General features: G+C 39.2%; 1 protein-coding gene across 1 annotated transcript in view; it reads left to right on the forward strand.

Annotated features, from left to right (window-relative positions):
• The window catches only part of LOC140480584 (polycystin-1-like protein 1), a 296,146-nt gene that overhangs the window by 65,470 nt on the left and 209,446 nt on the right, over positions 1 to 21,230 (forward strand). The window contains exons 5-9 of the mRNA XM_072575633.1: positions 5,230 to 5,388; positions 7,487 to 7,806; positions 14,357 to 14,443; positions 16,918 to 18,154; positions 19,022 to 19,275. Of these exons, the coding sequence (XP_072431734.1) occupies positions 5,230 to 5,388; positions 7,487 to 7,806; positions 14,357 to 14,443; positions 16,918 to 18,154; positions 19,022 to 19,275 (2,057 nt within the window). The remainder of the gene's footprint in view (positions 1 to 5,229; positions 5,389 to 7,486; positions 7,807 to 14,356; positions 14,444 to 16,917; positions 18,155 to 19,021; positions 19,276 to 21,230) is intronic.

Raw genomic sequence — 21,230 nt, forward strand, 5'->3', positions numbered from 1 at the left:
ATGGACATTTTTCAAGATGTCACCATCTATTTTCCTATAGTCTATATCTTCCATATCCTTTTCCGCAGTAAATACTGATGCAAAATACTCATTTAGTATCTCCCCCATTTTCTGCGGCTCCACACAAAAGGCCGCCTTGCTGATCTTTGAGGGGCCCTATTCCCTCCCTAGTTACCCTTTTGTCCTTAATGTATTTGTAAAAACTCTTTGGATTCTCCTTAATTCTATTTGCCAAAGCTATCTCATGTCCCTGTTTTGCCCTCCTGATTTCGCTCTTAAGTATACTCCTACTTCCTTTCTACTCTTCTAAGGATTAATTCGATCTATCCTGTCTATACCTGACATATGCTTCCTTTTTCTTAACCAAACCCTCAATTTCTTTTGTCATCCAGCATTCCCTATACCTACCAGCCTTTCCTTTCACCCTAACAGGAATATACTTTCTTTGGATTCTCGTTATCTCATTTCTGAAAGCTTCCCATTTTCCAGCCATCCCTTTCCCTTTGAACATCTGCCCCCAATCAGCTTTCGAAAGTTCTTGCCTAATACTGTCAAAATTGGCCTTTCTCCAATTTAGAACTTCAACTTTTACATCTGCTCTATCCTTTTCCATCATTATTTTAAGTCTAATACAATTATGGTCGCTGGCCCCAAAGTGCTCTCCCACTGACACCTCAGTCACCTGCCCTGCCTTATTTCCCAAGAGCAAGTCAAGTTTTGCACCTTCTCTCATAGGTATATCCACATACTGAATCAGAAAATTGTCTTGTACACACTTAACAAATTCCTCTCCATCTCAACCCTTAACAGTATGGAAGTCCCTGTCCATGTTTGGAAAATTAAAATCCCCTACCATAACCACCCTATTATTCTTATAGATAACTGAGATCTCCTTACAAATCTGTATATCAATTTCTCTCTGACTGTTAGGGAGTTGACTGTACCATCCCATTAAGGTGATCATCTCCTTCTTGTTTCTCAGTTCAACCCAAATAACCTCCCTGAATGTATTTCTGGGACTATCCTCCCTAAGTACAGCTGTAATGCTATTTCTTATCAAAAACGCCACTCTCCCTCCTGTCTTGCTTCCCTTTCTATCCTTCCTGGAGAATTTGTATCATGGAACATTAAGCTGCCAGTCCTGCCCATCCCTGAGCCATATTTCTGTAATTGCTGTGATATCCCAGTCCTATGTTCCTAACCATACCCTGAGTTCATCTGCCTTCCCTGTTAGGCCCCTTGCATTGAAATAAATGCAGTTTAATTTATCAATCCTACCTTGTCCTTGCCTGCCCTGACTGTTTGACTCGCTTCTGTTCTCAACTGTACCAGTCTCAGATTGATCTCTTTCCTCACTATCTTCCTGGGTCCCACCCCCCCCAAACTCACTAGTTTAAATCCTCCCAAGCAGCTCTAGCAAATCTCCCTGCCGGTATATTAGTCCCCTTCCAATTTAGGTGCAATCCGTCCTTCTTGTACAGGTCACTTTGACCCCAAAAGAGATTCTAAAGATCCTAAAATGTGAATCCTTCTCCTATACACCAGCTCTTCAGCCATGCATTCATCTGCTCTATCCTCCAATTCCTGCCCTCACTAGCTTGTAGCAACGGGAGTAATCCAGATATTACTACTCTTGAGGACCTCCTTTTTAAATTTGTACCTAACTCTCTGTAATCTCCCTTCAGAATCTCAACCTTTTCCCTTCCTATGTCATTGGTTCCAATGTGGACAGTGACCTCTTGCTAGCCCCTCTCCCCTGTGAGAAAATTCTGCACCGTCTCTGAGACATCCTTGATCCTGGCACCAGGGAAGCAACACACCATTCTGCTTTTTCTCTGCTGGCCACAGAAATGTCTGTCTGTACCTCGAACTAGAGAATCCCCTAACACAATTGATCTCTTGGAACCTGATGTACCCTTCGTTGCATTAGAGCCAGTCTCAATACTAGAAACTTGGCTGTTTGTGCTACTGAAAATCCATCACCCCCTACATTTTCCAAAACAGCATACCTGTTTGAAATGGGTATATCCACAAAAGACTCCAGCAGTAGCTGCCTACCTCTCTTACCTTTCCTGGAGTTAACCCATCTGTGTGACTGTATCTGAGACTTCGCCCCTTCCTATAACTGCCATCCATCACATACTGTTGCTATTGCAAAGTCCTCATTGCTTCTAACTATCTGTCCAACCGATCCATTCGATCTGATAAGATTCGCAGCCAGCAGCATTTATGGCAGATATAATCCGCAGTAACCCTTAAACCCTCTTTAAATCCCACATCTGACAAGAAGTATATATCACTCTATTAAAGGCCATTTTTGCTACTTCACAATCTACAGACCCAGAAAACAACACCGTCTTATTCCTCTGCAAACACTGCCCCAGGTTAAATTAATAGTTATGACTTATATTTTAAGTTTAATCAAGAGACATATCTCCAAAAACATATAATCAAGAAAGAACCTACTCTACTCACTACTTCAGATTTTCTGTAGGCCACATTTAAGATCGCTCTCTCTCTCTCGTTGCATATGAAACAGTAATTGCTGCTCTTGGAATTCGAGGAAATCATCTCCAACATCTAAAATACGTCAAAAGAGTAGCAGCTGTTATAGCCAGAAATTTTTCCTGTCCTCCATCTTGCATTACCCAGAATCCTCAGCATGAGGTTGTAAAGCAGTAATTCGAACTTTGATCAGAGCTCGATCAGTAAGAGGCAGGTGTTATTTACTGTGAAGCTTGAGATGAAAGTAACTATGGTAATGTTCCAGCAGATACAGATTAGGAGTTGCATTAAGTGTGGAGCAAAGGAATAAGCTATTGAACCTAACAAGTCCATGGTAGTATTAATAAGTCCAGGCTCCTCTGTACTTTATCACACCTTACTGCTACATCCTTTTATTCCATTCTCCTTTGTGCTTAAACTATTCTTAAAATATATCAATGTATTAGAATAGAATCCCTACAGTATGGAAACAGGGTATTCCACCCAATAAGTCCATACTGATTCTCCAAATAGTATCAGACTCATTCCCTTATCCCTATTACTCTGCATTTTCCATGGCTAATCCACCTCTCCAGTACATTCCTGGACACTGTCCACCTAACCTGCAGATCTTTGGATTTTGGGACGTAACTCACACAGACATGGAGAGAATGTGCAAACTCCATAGAGACTGTCGTCTGAAGCTGGAATTGTACTCAGGATGCTGGCACTGTGAGGCAACAGTGCTAACCACTGAGTCACCATTCTACCATTTTCTTTTAACTACTTCCTGTCGCAATGAATTTTACATTATTGTAAAACACTTGTGTTTGATAAAGATATGTCTTCAGAATTTCTTGTTGCATTCATGACTTAGTTTATAATGTCTAGTTTTAGACTCCACACGCCAGCTTTTTATGTACCCTATTAATCCTTTAAGAAAGGTGGAGTTTCTTTGACTGAATAAATGTTTCCCTGCTTCATTTTTTTTGAAGTGGAATGTGAAATTGCATTTAAATTCCAACACTTCAGCTTCCAATGCCTGTTTAAGAGGCAAATACATCGTAGATTATAGGTACTATCCGATTTGCTGACCATTTCAATCTTTGATCACCTTCGAGGTTATTAAGAATTAACCAGCTCTGATTGTTGTGAGTTATGAGATCAGAAAGGACAATTCTTATGACAACTGTTCAGTTGAAAAATTTTTGGATACACAGTCTGTCTTTGCCAATCCCTGAAACCTTGCCAAATGCTTGCAGGGAGTAAAGGCACACAGCCACCAGTGAACCAGTGTTTACATGATATATGTAATAATTGTTGCAAGCTATGGTAAGATTACATGATCAAGGCATCTGTAATCAAGTCTTCGGGAATATGTCCAATCACAGTTGGATACTTTATCCATGCCTTTGGTAATTTTCATGAAAATTTGTTTCTTGAGAGGGGATAGTGACATTTAGAATGCACTATTCTTGTCTTTGGAATAGCCAGAAATGTAAGTTGTATATAATTAGTCACATATGCATCCCCTGCCCTGACTATGGAAACCTGTTCTGTCCTCCTGAAAATAGCAACAGGGGTAGACCATTCAACCTGTCAAGCCTCATCTGCCATTTAATATGATCATGCCTGATCAAACTCTTCAATGCCTTTTTACCCACACTATTCCCAGAACTCTTTGCACCATTGATAATCAAAAATTTGTGGACTTCTACCTTAAATATACTTAAAGACAGAGCTACCACAGCCCTCCCAGCTACGGAATTTAAAATACTCACTACCATCTGAGTTTTTAAAAAATCTCCTCATCTCAGTCCTAAACTGCATTCTGCTCATGTTTAAATTGTGTACCCTGGTTCGAGAAAACTCAACCAGATGAAATATCTTACTTGCATCTACCCTATCTATATATTTAAGTATTTTGTAAGTTTCATATCTCACTTTAGAGATTGGAGGCAGGTTTACCCAATCTCTCTTCATAGGACAGTCCCACCATCCTAGAAAGCATCAGTTGAACCTTGGTTGGACTTCTTCTGTGGCAATGATAACTTCTCTGAAAAAACAAGAATAAAACTGCACAGAGCACTTGAGATGCAGTCTCACCAAGTTTCTATTCGGTTGAAGCAGGACTTCACTACTCCTGCACTAAAACCTTCTTGCAGTAAAGGCTAACATCCCATTAGCTTCCGAATGGTTTGCTGTGCATATCTGCACTTTTCAAACTCTCACCATTTAAGAAATACTTTGTATATCTGTCCTTCCTATCAACATGGATAACCTTGCATTTTTCCACATTATATTTCATCTGCCATGTTCCTACCCAATCACTAAGCCTGTCTAGACCCACCGGAAAAATTTAACAACTGCTCTGTGGAGGATTGCATTTTCAGAAGAGCCGAGAATACTTAGGAATTTGAATAAATGGTCATTCTTTACATGAACTGTTCCCTGAACCCTGACTGCTGTCTCATTTCTGTGTTCTCTGATTACAGTTCCTCAACTCTTTGAACTCATGTTTCAGAACTCCCTGTCTTGCACTGCCCTCCAGAGCATCCTTTAGACTTTCTAGCAATTCTGTTTTATCCCTTCCTTGCTGAAAACAAAATGACATTAATGTTGAATGATTTTTAAGTGTGTGAGCATTTGAGACAGTCAAGTTATGTGTATTGCTTATGGTAGTCCTGTGTATGGCCAAAAGTAGATTGTCTTGTACTGCATCCTCATGCAGGTGACTTGTTTCAGGTACTGGAACTCTCAATGCAGCTGACCTGTCTTACGTGCTTTTGAAAATTCATTGGGATAGTGCAGGCCATAGCATCCTGAATGCCACTGTCACCTTCAATGGATTTTTTTCTTCATCTCCTATTTGGATCTACACTGAACCTGGAAACTATTTGATAAGTAAGTTCTTGAGATGTATGTGACTCACTGTTGTTAATGTTTAAACAAATAAAATACAGTTGATCAGAATTCTTAATAATTCTGATGTTCATTGAGTATTGGTTCAGTTTGAATTCCAAGAATGTTTTTAAGTATTCTGAATTATCTATGGAGAAATTTACTTCATAAATTTTCATTTCATCTAGAAATTTGTTTTCATGTTCCAGTTATTTAAGATTGTATTTTTAAAAAATGTGCAGAATTCAATAATGTTTATTAAGACATCCCTTATTGCCATTAGAAAGTGGTTTTAGAACTTTCACCTTTACCTTGGCACCTTTAACCTGTTAACAACTTTTGGAATTCAAATTGTGGCTTCAGTGTTATGGCTGAAACCACCAACAGAGTATTGAGCTTCATATTGACATGAAATAAACTTCGGTACAATATTTTGAGCTAAGTTGGATACAGTTGGAGAACCAATTAATGTATATCTAAACTGGAATCAGATCTCTTTTATCTGTAAACAGTTTGAATTGTCTCACCTTTTATCTTCAAATAATTTTATGAGAATTTACTTTAAATAAATCTTCCCGTCATTAATTGATCAATTAGAATTGGTGCTCCTTAATGAACCATATGATGAGTTGAAGAAGAAAATGCGAATATTTTGTGAATAGGCATAATTTCTGTTGAGTCAAGTGTAGTTAACTCTGAAAGAGCAGCTTAAACTTCATGTTAATCACATTTTGTGTAATGTTGCTACCAAATACTACATCTCCATGGCATGAATTTTATCAAAGCAGTTTATAAAATTTGATCCAAATCTGACTGTGCATGTTATTATGTAAATTGTTGTTGGGCAAGTCAGGTTAAGAAAATATTAAGAATTGCAATCCCATTTAAGAGAGAGATGTTTCCTGTATTTTTATTCTAAAACAAAACCGCAGTTGCCACAACATTGTCATAGTAATTTAGGAGATTAAAGGGTGACCTGGACAAGTTAGGTGAGTGGGCAGATGCATGGCAGATGCAGTTTAATGTGGATAAATGTATGGTTATCCACTTTGGTGGCAAGAACAGGAAGGCAGTTACTACCTCAATGGAATCAATTTAGGTAAAGGGGCAGTACAGAAAGATCTGGGTTTTCTTGTACACCAGTCAATGAAGGCAAGCATGCAGGTACAGCAGGTAATGAAGAAGGCTAATAGCATGCTGGCCTTCATAACAAGAGGAATTGGGTATAGAAGCAAAGAGGTGCTTCTGCAGCTGTACAGGGCCCTGGTGAGACCACACCTGGAGTACTGTGTTTAGTTCTGGTCTCCAAATTTGAGGAAAGACGTTCTGGCTATTGAGGGAGTGCAGCGTAGGTTCACGAGGTCAATTCCTGGAATGGCAGGATTACCTTACACTGAAAGACTGAAGCGACTGGGCTTGTATACCCTTGAGTTTAGAAGACTGAGAGGGGATCTGATTGAGACATATAAGATTATGAAAGGATTGGACACTCTGGCAGCAGGAAACATGTTTCCGCTGATGGGTGAGTGCCGAACCAGAGGACACAGCTTAAAAATACGGGGTAGACCATTCAGGACAGAGATGAGGAGAAACTTCTTCACCCAGAGGGTGGTGGTTGTGTGGAATGCTCTGCCCCAGAGGGCAGTGGAGGCCCATTCTCTGGATTAATTTAAGAAAGAGTTGGATAGAGCTCTCAAAGATAGTGGAATCAAGGGTTATGGAGATAAGGCAGGAAGAGGATACTGATTAGGAATGATCAGCCATGATCATATTGAATGGCGGTGCAGGTTCAAAGGGCTGAATGGCCTACTCCTGCACCTATTGTCTATTGTCTATAATTCCTTTGAAGTATTTTTGCATGAAGGGATCACAAGAAAATTTTTGATATCAGATAATATTTTCTGGGGCCCACAAGGGAATAAAGATTTCTTGAAACTTCAAAAAATTTATAACCAGACTCCACATCCAGAAATGAAATACTGTCTGAAATACCAGCCCTGAGTCTTCAAGTTGTATTTGGAAGTGTTGAATTTGCATGATGTGGCAGATTGAAAAATCATTGCTCGCTCATAATTGGGAGTTTCTGTTTTTAATTCCTCAGCTGTACATGCCGAAAATCCAATCTCGAGGGAGAAGAAGAACATCAGTGTTGTGGTTCTGGACCCTGTTCCTATTGCTCTTGAACTGAAGCTTGTACAAATGACTGAGCAGATCCCATCCTGTATTCCATTTGATGTCGATGAAGCGAGTCCCCTTGAGAAAGTTTTCCTTGGAATTGATTATAACTTTGAGGCCTTTGTTGCAATGGGAATTGAATTGAAATTCCTTTGGCACTTCAGTGATGACAACAGCACATATGCCTCACACAGTTTACAGAACTGCACTGAATATCAGCAACTGGGGTGTCTTTTGGATACAGTGGTAAGCCATCCTCAGAGTAAAAATTAGCAAGTCAACCCAGAGGTCATGAGTTAAAAATACGCAGTACATTGGAGCATGAATAGGCCACTCAATTCTTTGAGCCTGCTTTGCCACTAACGATGATCATGGCTGATCATCCAACTCCATACCCTGTTCCCACTGCTCTCAATTTCCTTTGATCCCTTTAGCCGTAAGAACCGTACCTAACTCCTTCTTGAAAACATTAACTGCTTTGGCCATAACTGTTTTCTGTGGCAGAGAATTCACAGGTTCACCACTCTCTGGTGAAGAAAATTCTCTTTAAGTCAGTCCTAAATGGCTTATATTGTAACTTTGGAACTGTGAACCTCTGATTCTGGACTCCCAAGGAATATCCTTTCTACATTTACCCTGTCTGGTCCTGTTCGAATTATACAGGTTTGTATGAGATCGCTCCTCATTCTTGTAATTCAAAAAAAATTTAATAAGAAGGACAGCTTCTAAATAAGCTTTGATTGGACAATAACTAGCCTTTGCAGCCCTGTGTAAGCCTCAAGAACACACATAGATATGCTGTTTATAGGTTTGTGAATAGTTACTAGGTTTTCTTTACAACAGATTGAAATGTGTAGCTTTTTAATTCAGATCCAGTCAGCCTGCAATTTTATGATGGTTACTAAATTAAATAATTAAATGAATGAATATTTATTTTTACCTCCTTGTGCATTTACTGAATTTGAAAGTGAAAATTCCTTCAGATCTAGCAGAACAAGACCAGTGCTTATAAAACCTGAGGAGCAACATTTTTCAACATTACTATTTTTCATGCAATATAGGCTATTGTTTATTGGCCTTCCCTAATTGCCCTGGAGAAAGTGGTAGTAAGATGCCTTCTCGAATTGCTGCAATGTGTCTGAGGTGACCCAAGATGCTGTTGGGAAAGGAATTCCAGGATTTTGACCCAATGACACTGAAGGAACAGTGATGTAGATCTGGCTTAGGATGGTGAATGCCTTGAAGAGGAACTTGCAGGTGGTGGTATTCTCATGTATCTGCTGCCCTGGCCCTTCCAGGTAATAGAGATCATGGGTTTGGAAACTACTGTTAAGGGAACCTTGGTGAGTTCCTGCATTAGATCCTGTAGATGGTACATGCTGCTGCTACTGAGCATTGGTGGTGATGGGTGTGAATTTTGAAGGTGATGGATGGGGAGATTTCTTCTGGATGGGGTCTAGCTCCTTGGGTGTTGTTGAGGCTGCACCCATCCAGGAAAGTAGGGTGTATTATATCACAGTCCTGACTTCTGCTTTGTTGATGGTGGGCAGGATTTGTAGAGACAAGAATTATACATGATTCCTCATCTTTGACCTGCTCTTTTAGCCACAATATTTATAGGGCTATTTCAGTTTGACTTTTGGTCAGTTGTACACCTCAGGATGTTTATAGTGGGGAATTTAGCAATACAATTGAATGTCAAGAGGAGATGACTAGATTCTCTCTTGTTGGAGAGATCTATTGATTGGTACTTGTGTACAATCATAGAAATTTACAGTGCAGAAGGAGGCCACTTGATCCTGTACTAGCTCCCAGGTAGTCCCACTCTCGCCCTATCTCTGCAGCCCTTTTAACTTAACCACTTTCAAATATATACCCAGATCTCTTTTGAAGCATCCTATAAAATCGACCTTCACCACTCTCCCAGGCAAAAATTAGTATACATAGAACATAGAAAATTATAGCGCAGTACAGGCCCTTCGGCTCTCGATGTTGCGCTGCCCTGTCGTAGTAATCTGAAGCCCATCCCACCTACACTATTCCATGTATGTCCATATGCCTGTCCAATGACGACTTAAATGCACTTAAACTTGGCGAATCTACTCCCGTTGCAGGCAAAGCATTCCATACCCTTACGACTAATACTTGCCACTTAACAACCCAAGCCTGGATGTTGTTCAGGTTTTGTTGCATTTGAGCATACATCGCTTCAGTATCTGTGGAGTGGGGATTAGTGCTGAACATTGTGCAATTGTTGGTGAGCATCCCCCATCTCATGCAGTGATGCCATAGGACTGAGATAATTGACTTTCAGTAACCACATCCATCTTCCTTTGAACTAGGTATGACCAACCAGCGGAGATCTTTCCCTGATTCCCACTGACTGCAGTTCTGCTAGTCCTTTTTGATGCTACACTAAGTAAAATTCTGCCTTGATGTCAAAGGCAGTCACTCTTACCTCATCTCTGGAGTTCAGCTCTTCTGGCCTTGTCAGACTAAGATTATAATGAGGTCTGTAGTTGATTGACCTAATCAACCTCAAACTGAGCATAAGTGACCAGGTTATTCCTTTATAAGAGTTGCTTGGTTTACAATCCCTTCCTACAAAGCAAAGCAGTGTTGACACTAGGGATAGTCTGAAACCATTTTAGGTCGATGTGGAATACAGTGTGTAATTTTGATCATTATTTCATAATATGAGGTATCAGCACATGAGAGTTGAGAGAGGGGAGCAACTAGATTAGAATACAGTTCATTGCTGATGATTCAAAATATTTTCCTAGACTGAAAAGAAACTATCCAATAATTTTAATGAAGTAACATATAAATTACATCAAATTGAAAATTAGTGTGTTTCTTTGAGTATCAAAACTGTCCACATTCCATCTTCATGCTCTATTTGGGTGAATGCTTAATATATCATAGAACTAACTGAATAAAAGTTTCTCCTGGAATTCTGCCCAATAATCCTCCCTCTATCAATGCAACATAAAAAATATGCACACTGATCATTGACCATTGCTTGTCACACTGGAACAGAATTCTTGCTATATTCGCACCATAGTATTACATTGCAATTATCACATTATAGAGGTTTTATTTTATAAAGAGGCCTTTTAAAGGCATTTTCATAAAATTAAGTATTACAAAATTTAATTAATTGCTTGGCTCATTTTTATGCATAGATTTTGTTTTTGTTGAATGTTTTATACTAAAATCAAATGGGAGGAAAATAATTGCATCCGACTTAGTGCTCACTGCTTACTGATAATCTGCAACATACCCCTTTCTGTCACTGCCAATCTGATATCTACACCACCAATGGTCCATCCTCAACTATTTATCGATTCAGTTCTACCCATTCAGTCTCTCTTAGATAACATGGTCCTGGGCCCCAAGCACTTAGTTCATTTGAAACATCAATTCACATGTTCTTCCTGTAAATTTAGAATCCAGAGCCACATGGGGTGGCATGCTGACTCAGTGGTTAGCACTGCTGCCTCACAGCGCCAGGGATCTGGGTTCAATTCCTGCCTTGGCTAACTGGCTCTTTGGAATTTGCACATTCTCTCAGTGTCTGTATGGGTTTCTTCTGGGTGCTCCAGTTTCCCCCCACAATGCAAAGATGTGCAGATCAGGTGAATTGGGTATGATAAATTGTCCATAGTGTTAGTCAGGGGTAAATATAGGATAGGGGAATGGGTCTGGGTGGGTTACTCTTCGGAGGGTCAGTGTGGACTTGTTGGGCTGAATGGCCTATTTCCAGATTTTAGGGAATCTAATCTAATTCTAACCACAGTAGTACAGAAGGTAGCTGTTTGTTTCATTAAGTCCATTATATTTTCTTGTTGAGCACAATCTTCTTTAAATAGGAAAACCAAATGCTAATTAGATTATTGTTCAATTAATACCTTCATTTTGCATCATTCTGATTGATGTATGGTTTCAGTTAGTGTTGGGGTGTGCTGCCATGATGGTGAGGGAAGATCAGATACCTCCTGGGAAGTGGGGTAGATCGGAAGCTTCATGTTAGGGAATGGGGGTAGTGCAAAGCCTGTTATACTAATGGGGCAATCATAACCTCGTGATTGGAGATGGTGAAAACAGGGTTTGGCGTGGAGGCATTCTGATAGTAATTAAGGCTCTTGGAAGTGGATTGTGAGGAAGGATGCCTAATTGTAGAGACTTCATAGGTAAGCACTGGATCTAGGAGATATGTGTGGAAACCCTTACCTCCTGGATCCACTTAGATCTCACCTCTTTGGAGCCTCAGTAAGAAGAAATTCGTCAGAATGTTATTAAGATTTTCAACTTTAAGAGTGGCTGGGTAACCTCGTTATCATGTATAAAATTAAATCACGTCACCTTGCATCAGGTTGGTCAACTGCCCAGCTTCAGGCCTAACTTAAAGCTGGATGTGGTTGAATTGAAAGCAGGTTTTATGTCAGCAATTACGTTTTTCAGACATTTAACAGTTTCCATCTGACCCAAATCTACCCTTGTTTTAGGATAAATATTCAACCTATTAATTGTCTCCCTCACCACTAATTCTGTGTGAATTGCAAAGTGCTTTCCAGCATTTTCTCTCATTGTTTCAGATTCTTCCTTTTTTTGAAGTAAATTACAGTACTTCCTTTGAAATGTGCTGTTCACCAAAACAAATGAATACAAACTCTATGACTATTATTTAAAAATAAACTGCGTATTCCTGCAAAATTACTCTCTTCTGTTACCAAAGTATAAGACCGAGTTCCTGTGCTTCAGTTGGTTGATTTACTAGGCAACAGTGGCCAACTGAACTTTGCATTTTACCAGTGCCAACATTTCGTTATCAGCAACATAAGGTTACATTATAGGGAATATCAGCAAATAAATTCTGATGAGACATAGTCATGTTTTTCATTCTTACTGGCTGACCCCAAGACATGAGGAAAGACTGCTCCTTTCTCCCATTAGTTCTCATTTGTACTAAACAGCCACACTTTGCATCATGTAAGACTGCCGCATGTTATTCAAAGCAGATCTCATGCTCTGAATGTTAAGGACAATGTTAGATTAGTGGTAAGTATTGCCTTTGGCTTTCTCATGGTTTTAGGTTTCCCATCAGTGGAAATCCAAAACTCCCTGTGGAAACTTCAGAATTGGGAAAAAGAAACTGACAGAACTCCTGGAAATCAGAAACAAAAACAGAAGTTATTGGAAAAACTCAGCAAATCTGGCAGCATCTGTGGAGAGCATTCAGAATTAACGTTTGATGTCCAGTGACACTTCAGGGTGTCTGATTTCTCCCCACAGATGATACCAGACCTGCAGATTTTTTTCACTAATTTCAGTTTTGTTTCAGAGTAGCGATCCTATTTTGTTAGACCAAGAATTAATGACAACAGTAATCCTTTTTAATAGATGAATTTTATCAGTGGTTTCATCTGGAAATTAATGAATGGAAGCAATTTAACATTGTAAACTACTGATTTCCTATTTTATTTTGTGTAGACAAAATAACAATTTTCCATGACATATAAATACCTCTTTTTTAGATTAGATTCCCTACAGTATGGAAACAGGCCATTTGGCCCAACAAGTCCACACCGACCCTCTGAAGGGTAACCCACGCAGACCCATTCCCCTACATTTACCCCTGACTAATGGACCTAACACTATCGGCAATTTAGCATGGTCAGTTCATCTTACCTGTACACCTTTGGACTGTGGGAGGAAACCAATGCAGGGGAAGAATATGCAACCTCCACACAGACAGTCTACCGATGCTGGAGTCGAGCCCAGGTTCCTGGCGCTGTGAGGCGGCAGTGCTAACCACTGAGCCACCACGCTGCCCCCAAATTAACTTGCTAAAATACTTCAATGCAGGCGGATGCTATTTGGTCCATGATGCCTCTTTAAAACAGCTGTCGAATTTATTACACACTTATGCTTTTTTCACATAAATTTATAATTTTCTTGTGTATGTTACAATTTAATTTGCTTCATGAACCCTTTAAAATACGTATTCCACATCTTATGAGTATTCCTTTTTCTAATCTTGATTGAATGCAAGGTTAGAAAGAGGACCAACACTGCTTCCAAGTTTTGTCAACATCCCACAACTCAACAGGCCATCATGGAATATCAAAAGGCAGGTGGTACGGCACTTCTGTTGAGGGCCTCAAGTAAAAATAAATTGGCCTTCAAGTTACCTCTGAATCATATGAACTGCAAAGCTGCTTAAGGGCAAATCTTTGCACATTGTGCATGTTTAACAGCATTGCCATTATTGAAGATGAAATAGAGGTCAAAAAAACAGGTTACGGTTGTGAAATGTTCCTGAAACTAAGCCAGTTAGAAATTTTTAAATATGTTGAGAACAAGTTCTTTGCAAAAGCTGAAAACGTTGACATGGTAAACCGCACAAGAAGTATTGCAGTAATGTGCATTTCATACATTTGAGAGGCTTGATATTTGAAAATTCTGCTATTCTGATGTATTTATTCTATGCACACATGTTTCTCCCCCATTGCTCTAGCACAGAATGTTCAGTTTTATGACAGATCAGTTTAAGCTATCGATGCTAAGGTCTGTTAATCTTAATGCTTAACTAATAAAAACCTGACAAGTTAATATTCACATTTCGCTAGAAAATCAAATCGAAACAACTGTCAGATGGTTAGTTTTCTAAGAATCAAACTGGGGGTCCCAAATGTATCTGTAGAGCAATGGTAATGATTAGTAATATTTAGTGGTTGGTTGGTAGTAGTGGTTGGTAAAAAAATGCATTCATATGTATTCATTTTGAACACAGAATCATACTTTTCACCATGAAGGTGTCTACCAAGTGACTGTCAATGTATCAAATGTCTACGACTGGATACAGAAAACAATCAGCGTGGTAAGCATTTCTAAAAATCATACCTTTTGTTTTAACCCAATCCTGAGCAGCGTGTTTGCACCACTGGGCAGAGCTATGAGAAAGCCAACAAGCTCCTACAGAGTCAGGTGAAATCTGCTAGGCCTTCGAAGGTAATACACAGGGTTACACTTGCAGTCGGTATCCCACAGTTAAAATTGCGACTTTATGTGTCTTTAAGAAAGAAATCAAAGCATGAAAACAGTCCAGAAATTATCCCCTAAAGTGTTATTACAAACGAGGTAAAGAGAAACTTGATGGGATTGGGGCTCTTGCTACTCGATCAATGGTTCTCAAATGTTTTTGTGAGTGGATTCTGAGGCAGGACAGAAAATCCCTGCACCACTGACTAGTCCTACCAGACCTGCTTTCACTTATTAGCATGAAATCATTATTAGAATTAATGGGAGGGCTGGCATTGCTTTTGATGAGACACCAGTGAGGTTTTGTCTGGTTCAAAACATGGAGGAAAAGGATAAAAACTTTCCAGAAATAAAGGACAGTGTAAATGAAGAACTGCAAGATATTAATATTATTTACAACAAAATGTACTGGAGAATCAATGGGGAATGAAAGTAAATAAATTCCTTAAACCTGATGATTGAGATCCCAAGAGTTTGAAACAGATAGAGATAATGCATGCTTTGATGAACATCTTTCAAAATTGTATTGACTCTGGAATATAGAACATGTAATCCTATTATTCAAACTGATGAGGGAGCGAGAAAACTAGGAACTACCATCAGTCATAGAAATATGCTTGAATCTTTTAGGATGCAATAATAAGACATTATTTATAATCCTAGTGAAGATATTTTAGGATGCTGTTGGCAGACTCAGCAAGGGGAACCAGGGGCTGTGGTTTCTTCAAATTTTCAAAATCCTTTTCATAAGGTGTCAGGCAAGAGGCCAGTGCACAAAGTTAAAGCACAGAATTATATAACTATATGGTTCAGAAGAGGGTCTTAGGCCCATTGGGTTTGCACCGACAACAACTACTCAACTACAACTTGTCCACTTTCCAATACTTGGCCTATAACCTTAAATGTTATGACATTTCAAGTGCTCATCCAAGTACTTTTTAAAGCTTGTGAGACTTCCTGCCTCAACTACCCTCTCAGGCTGTATATTCCAGATTCCCATCATCCTCTGGGTCAAAAAACCTTTCCTCAAATCTCCTGTAAATCTGCTGCCTTTCACCTTGAAATTATGTCCCCTGGTTATTGACGCTTCAACCAGAGGAAAAGCTGTCTGCTATGCACCCTGTTCATTCCCCTTAAAATCTTATTTACCTCAGTCAGGCTGTCATTCAGCATTTTCTGCTCTAAAGAAGACAACCTGAGCTTATCTAGCCTCTCTTCAGAGCTAAACTGCACCATCCCAGGCACGATTCTGGTAAATCTACTCTGCAGCCTCTTCAATGCAATCACATCCTTCTTTTATTGAGGTGACCAGAACTGCAAACAGTTGTGGTCTAACTATATTTCCTACAATTCCAATATAACCTCACTGCTTTTATAATCTATGCAATGACTGGTATAGGCAAGTGTCTTATGTAACTTCTTAGCCATCCTATTAATTTATTCTGTTGCTTTCAGGTACAAATGAACAAGCACCCCAAGATCCTTCTGTTCCCCTGAGCTCCCTCGGCTCCTGCTATTCATGATTACACCCTTGACTTGTTACTCCTTCCAAATTGCATTAACTCACACTTACATGATTAAATTCCATCCTTCTCTGTTCTGCATAAGTGACCAATTCATCTATATCTTCCTCTAACCTCAGACTTTCTTCCTTCTGTGCTGTGTGAAGCTGTTATGTAGGGCCTTGGTGAGATCATCCCTGGAATATTGTTTGCAGCTTTGGTCTCCTCATCTATGGCAAGATGTACTTGTTATAGAATTGCCACATTATTCTTGGGATAAAGGGTCTATCCTATAAGGCAAGTTTAAATAGACTGAGCCGATATTTTTTGGAGTTTGGAAGAAACAGAGTGCTGTAATTCAAACAGAAATTCTTAAATGAAAGATGGAGGAAGGAACCGGGGACACAGTCTGTGAATAACAGCAGGCTATTTAAGATAGAGATGAGGAAGAATTTACTTTCTGAGGTTGGTGAATATTTTCAAATTCTCTATCACCGAGGGCTGGGGAGGCCCAATCATTGATTATGTTCAAGACTGAGATTGATTGATTGTCTACATATTAAAACACCAGGGCACCTGGGAATATTGCAGCTAAGTGCTGCTGAAGTGAAAGATCAGCCATAACTGGGCTCAAAGCTCTAAATGACCTGCTCCTATTGCTAATTTTAATGGTATTCTGACACATTTCCTTTAAAATTTTGGATTAAAAGTAGTTACATGTACATTTTCAGATGACTTAATAACAAAAAAAGTAGTCATCTGATAATAAGCTGGCGTATTAACATGCAGGTACAAATATCTTTTTCTCTAGGCTGTGGTAAGGAAATCACTCTCCAGCTTGACATTTCAGTCAAAAAGTGGTTATAATGTTGCCGTTGGTGAGAATGTAACACTGGAAATGGAATTATTCACCACAATACGCCAATTATTAGCCTTTGAGATCACATTTGAACCTGGAATGACCCATCGTCACTCATTGGGTGATCATTCACCAGCATTCGAGAGCCAATCACACCTTGAACTTATGGAAGACTATGGCTTACAGAATTGTACTTTGCGAATTCAAATTTTCCACACATACAGCTTTGTTGGTGGTTTTAACGTTTCAATTGGCCTATATTATGGACTGGATGTGCTCAATGCAACACTGACAGAGCTCATACAGATCTATGATCCCATAAACAAAATTTACTTGCTTTTTTGGGATAAAATAGTTTCTTCAAGAGTAAACCTGACATTCAGGGTTGCAAGTGAAGTTAATAAAACTGGGTCACAATGTATTTGGACTATTCAAAATGGCAACAGCACTTTAAGTTCAAGAAGGACTGCCAACTGGAGTTTCCAGTATTTATTTGAAAGAGCTGGAATCTATGAGTTACAAGTGACAGCATTTAATCCGATCAGCAGTGCCTCATTTAGGACCACCATTGAAGTCCAGGATGCAATCCAAGGCCTCTCTCTTTTCAGCTCCAGCCCTAGATATCTACCAACTGATTCCACAGTCATTCTTTATGCTGATGTACTCAGTGGAACTAACATCACATATATATGGACATTTTCTTCTAATTCAACAGAAGTGGAAGCAGATACATCTCGAATGGTGCATACGTACACACAGCCAGGAGTCTACTTAGCTAGTGTAACAGCAAGAAACAATTTAAATGAAATAACAGCAAATGCAATCAGGTTTACAGTACAAGATCTCGTGGGAGATATTATAATAAGCATTCCCAACATAATCACAGTTAATCAAACAGTAATCATCTCGACTTCTGTAACATCTGGCACAGACCTGACGGTTGAAGTGCTGGTGAATGATTCCACACTGTTCAACACCAGTAGTTACGTGGCAGACAGTCCACTGGATCTGCCTTTTGTCTTCAGTCACATAGGGGAATTGCAGCTGCTGCTTCGAGTTGCAAACTTGATCTCTTTTCACAATGTTTCAGCAACAGCATTGGTGGTTAAAGAAATTCATGTTGTCGTCATAGAAATACAACAACAGCCTGTTGTTGGCGAAGATGTCATCCTTATAGCAAAAGTTAATGGTAAGTCTTAATAAAATATTAATAGTGAAAATTTAGGGATGTGCAGGAATTTCTTCAGCCAGAAAGTGGTGAATCTTTAGAACCCATTACCACAGCAGGCTGTGGAGGCCAAGTCACTGAGAGTATTTAAGACAGAGATAGGTTCTTGATTAGGAAGGGGATCAGAGCTTGCAGGTAGAAGAATGGGGTTATGAGACATCAGCCATGATCAAATGGCAGCTCAGACTTGATGGGCCGAATGACCTAATTCTGCTTCTCTATCTTATGGTTCACTTGTTCAATACTGAACCAAGATTAAAACATAATTATTAATGTAACAATTTTTAAAATTTTCCTTATCCTATAACTCCTGGGGTTTATTGTCACGCATAAACAAGAAATAGAAATTTGTTATTAGAAATGTCACTGTACTATAAACATGAGCTTAATAATTATAATTTTCTTAATATAAATAAACACCAACTAATATTGTTGCAAAAAGCCTCAACTGTGGAGATGTTCTTCATTCAGTTTTTAGGCCTGTTTTAAAAAACTTTTTAAGCTCTGATGCCCACACCAATATAAAAAAAATACTTGAATTATGTTTTCCCTCCAATTTACTTTTATTAGCTGAATATTATTTGAGTGAAATGCATAGAATATGATTTTGAAACATTAGTTCGGACGCATTGTAATTTGTGTTCTCTGAAATTGAATTTAATTAAATGGGTTTCCTGCTGAAAATTTAGCCTAGGATCATCATCTTATAGTGTTCTTCATTTAGAAATTACGCGAATAGATTGAAAATAACAAAAATGTTGGTGAGATAGGTTTTCTATTTCAAATCTGAATACCTTTTGACAATTTATTTTCTGTATTCATTTTTAGAATATCTATGGAAAAATAGAGCATACATATACAAATGGACTCTGTTTCATAACCAGACAGTGACAACTGGTAGTCCTGTTCTATTGTACAGCTGCGGAAAAGCTGGACTTCATCGGGTTTCTTTGTCGGTTTCTAATCTCGCATCTGAAACTTCAAGTGAACATTTTTTTAATGTTTCCAAACTGGGTAGTGGGCCAAGACTCTCACATTTGCCCAACGTGGCAGCTGGAAAACCAGTAATCTTTACATTTAAGGTAACATTTTTCAGGATTTTAGAAATACTTTATTTTTAATTGAAAATGCAATATGATCCTAAGGTGCCTTGGTTTTCCTCCGCTTGCACCATTGCTGGGGAGGGAAGTAGTTTTTTCAGGAGACCAACCCATTGGAGTGAAGATAACGAATCTTTTCAAGTTTACTGAGAAGCTAAGATTTTATATGGTGTGTGAATGTTTGATGCATTCAAAGAGGTTTCATAATGACTAGGAAAAGCTGAGAGTCACATGCCCGTTTAGCAGTTCAAATCGTACAGTGCAGAATTTTGTTGTCCAACATATCTGTCCTTGCCCTTCACTACCTTTTGATTGCCAGCAAATAAAAGCTGTTTTCTCAAACAAAGACAAAAACAAAAGTTCTAGAGAAGGACCACTGGACTCCAAATGTTAACTCTTCTTTCTGTCCACAGATGCTGCCATACCTGCTGGGTTTCTGCAGCAGTTTCTGTATATGTTTCAGATTTCCATCATCTGCTGTTTTTTTTTGTTTTAGTAAATCCATTTACTTCCCCGTCTCAAACATTGTGGTAACTACTATATACAAGTGTTCAAGAAATATATAACGTATTTAAAAAATTAAAAGCTACAATATGAAAACAATATTTTATGTTTTAATTATTGTACTCATGGGCTATTTACAGTTGCATATGGCAAGTTAAACTATGGGCAGAATTTCTAGGTATTTTTTCCTTCATTATTTGGATGTTGGTGTCACTGTCTGGGCCAGCATTTATTGCCCATCCCTATTTACCCAGAGGCCAGTTAAGAGTCAGCCACATTGTAGACCAGTGGATGGCTGATTTCCATCCCTAAAGGACATTAGTGAGTCAGATGGGTTTTTACAACAATCAGCAGTGATTCCACGATCGTTATGAGGTTAGTTTTTTTAGTTGTACCCTTTTTTGTCAGTATTGATTTTGAATTTCACCAGGTCCCTACAGCTTTCATCTGGGTTCTGGATTTCAGGTCCAGTGACATTACCGCTGTGTCATCATCTCCCCTAGATGGTGGGATGTCCTACTGTCACAGTTCCAGGGCCAATCAACACTCTGAGGAGAATTAGTTAGCTGGAGGCAGAGTTTCCAACCTTCTTTCGAGCAGAAATCCAGCCCCAGAGTTGTCGGACAATCTGACGAGCAGTTTAATAATCCCAACTGTGTGAGTGGCAGCAGTGGCCAAGATTGGGGCCACAAGCTGCCCCTGTTTCTTCAAGTCCAATACCAGGGAAGTGCGGGGTGTCTCAAACTGGGGAGGGGAGTTGAGTCTAGAATGTAGTACACAGAACTGTGCAGCACAACGATATGTAAAATTGCAAGTACGTTGGAGACAGCTGGAAGGACAATGGGAACGGCATCCACCTAACTTTATGGGCTTCCTTCTACAACCTGCAAACACACTGGAACCACTAGGAAAGTTCCAGAGTTTATCAACCATATGTGACAATGAAATAGATTGAGGAAAATTTCTGATTTTCACTTCCTAATTTCATTTTCTGTTCTTGGTGTGCTGCTTATTCATTCACAGAATGTCAGCTGCTCTAGTTGGGTTAGCACACTGTCCATTCCTTATTGATGTTTTGGTAGCAAATATATGGTGATCTTGCTTTCATTTTAAGGTGTGATAGTATTAGAAACAAGCTAGACCATAAAGGTATCTGGCATAGAAGCAGAAGTAGGTCATCAAGTCTTCACTGCCAATCAATGAGATCATGGCTGATTTGATAGTCTTCAACCACTTTCCTGCCTTTGCTCCATAAACCTTGATTTCCTCACTGATTAAAAATGTCTTTTTCAGCCTTCAATATACTTAATGACCCAACCTCAACAGCTCTTTGCAGTAAAGAATTTCACAGATTCACTGCCCTCTGTTGTACATTGGTAACCCCTTACTTTGAGATTACACCCTCTGTACTTAGACTCTTCCACAGGAGAAAC

Source organism: Chiloscyllium punctatum, chromosome 8 (assembly GCF_047496795.1).
Source record: "Chiloscyllium punctatum isolate Juve2018m chromosome 8, sChiPun1.3, whole genome shotgun sequence".
In the NCBI taxonomy this organism is placed as follows: Eukaryota; Metazoa; Chordata; class Chondrichthyes; order Orectolobiformes; family Hemiscylliidae; genus Chiloscyllium; species Chiloscyllium punctatum.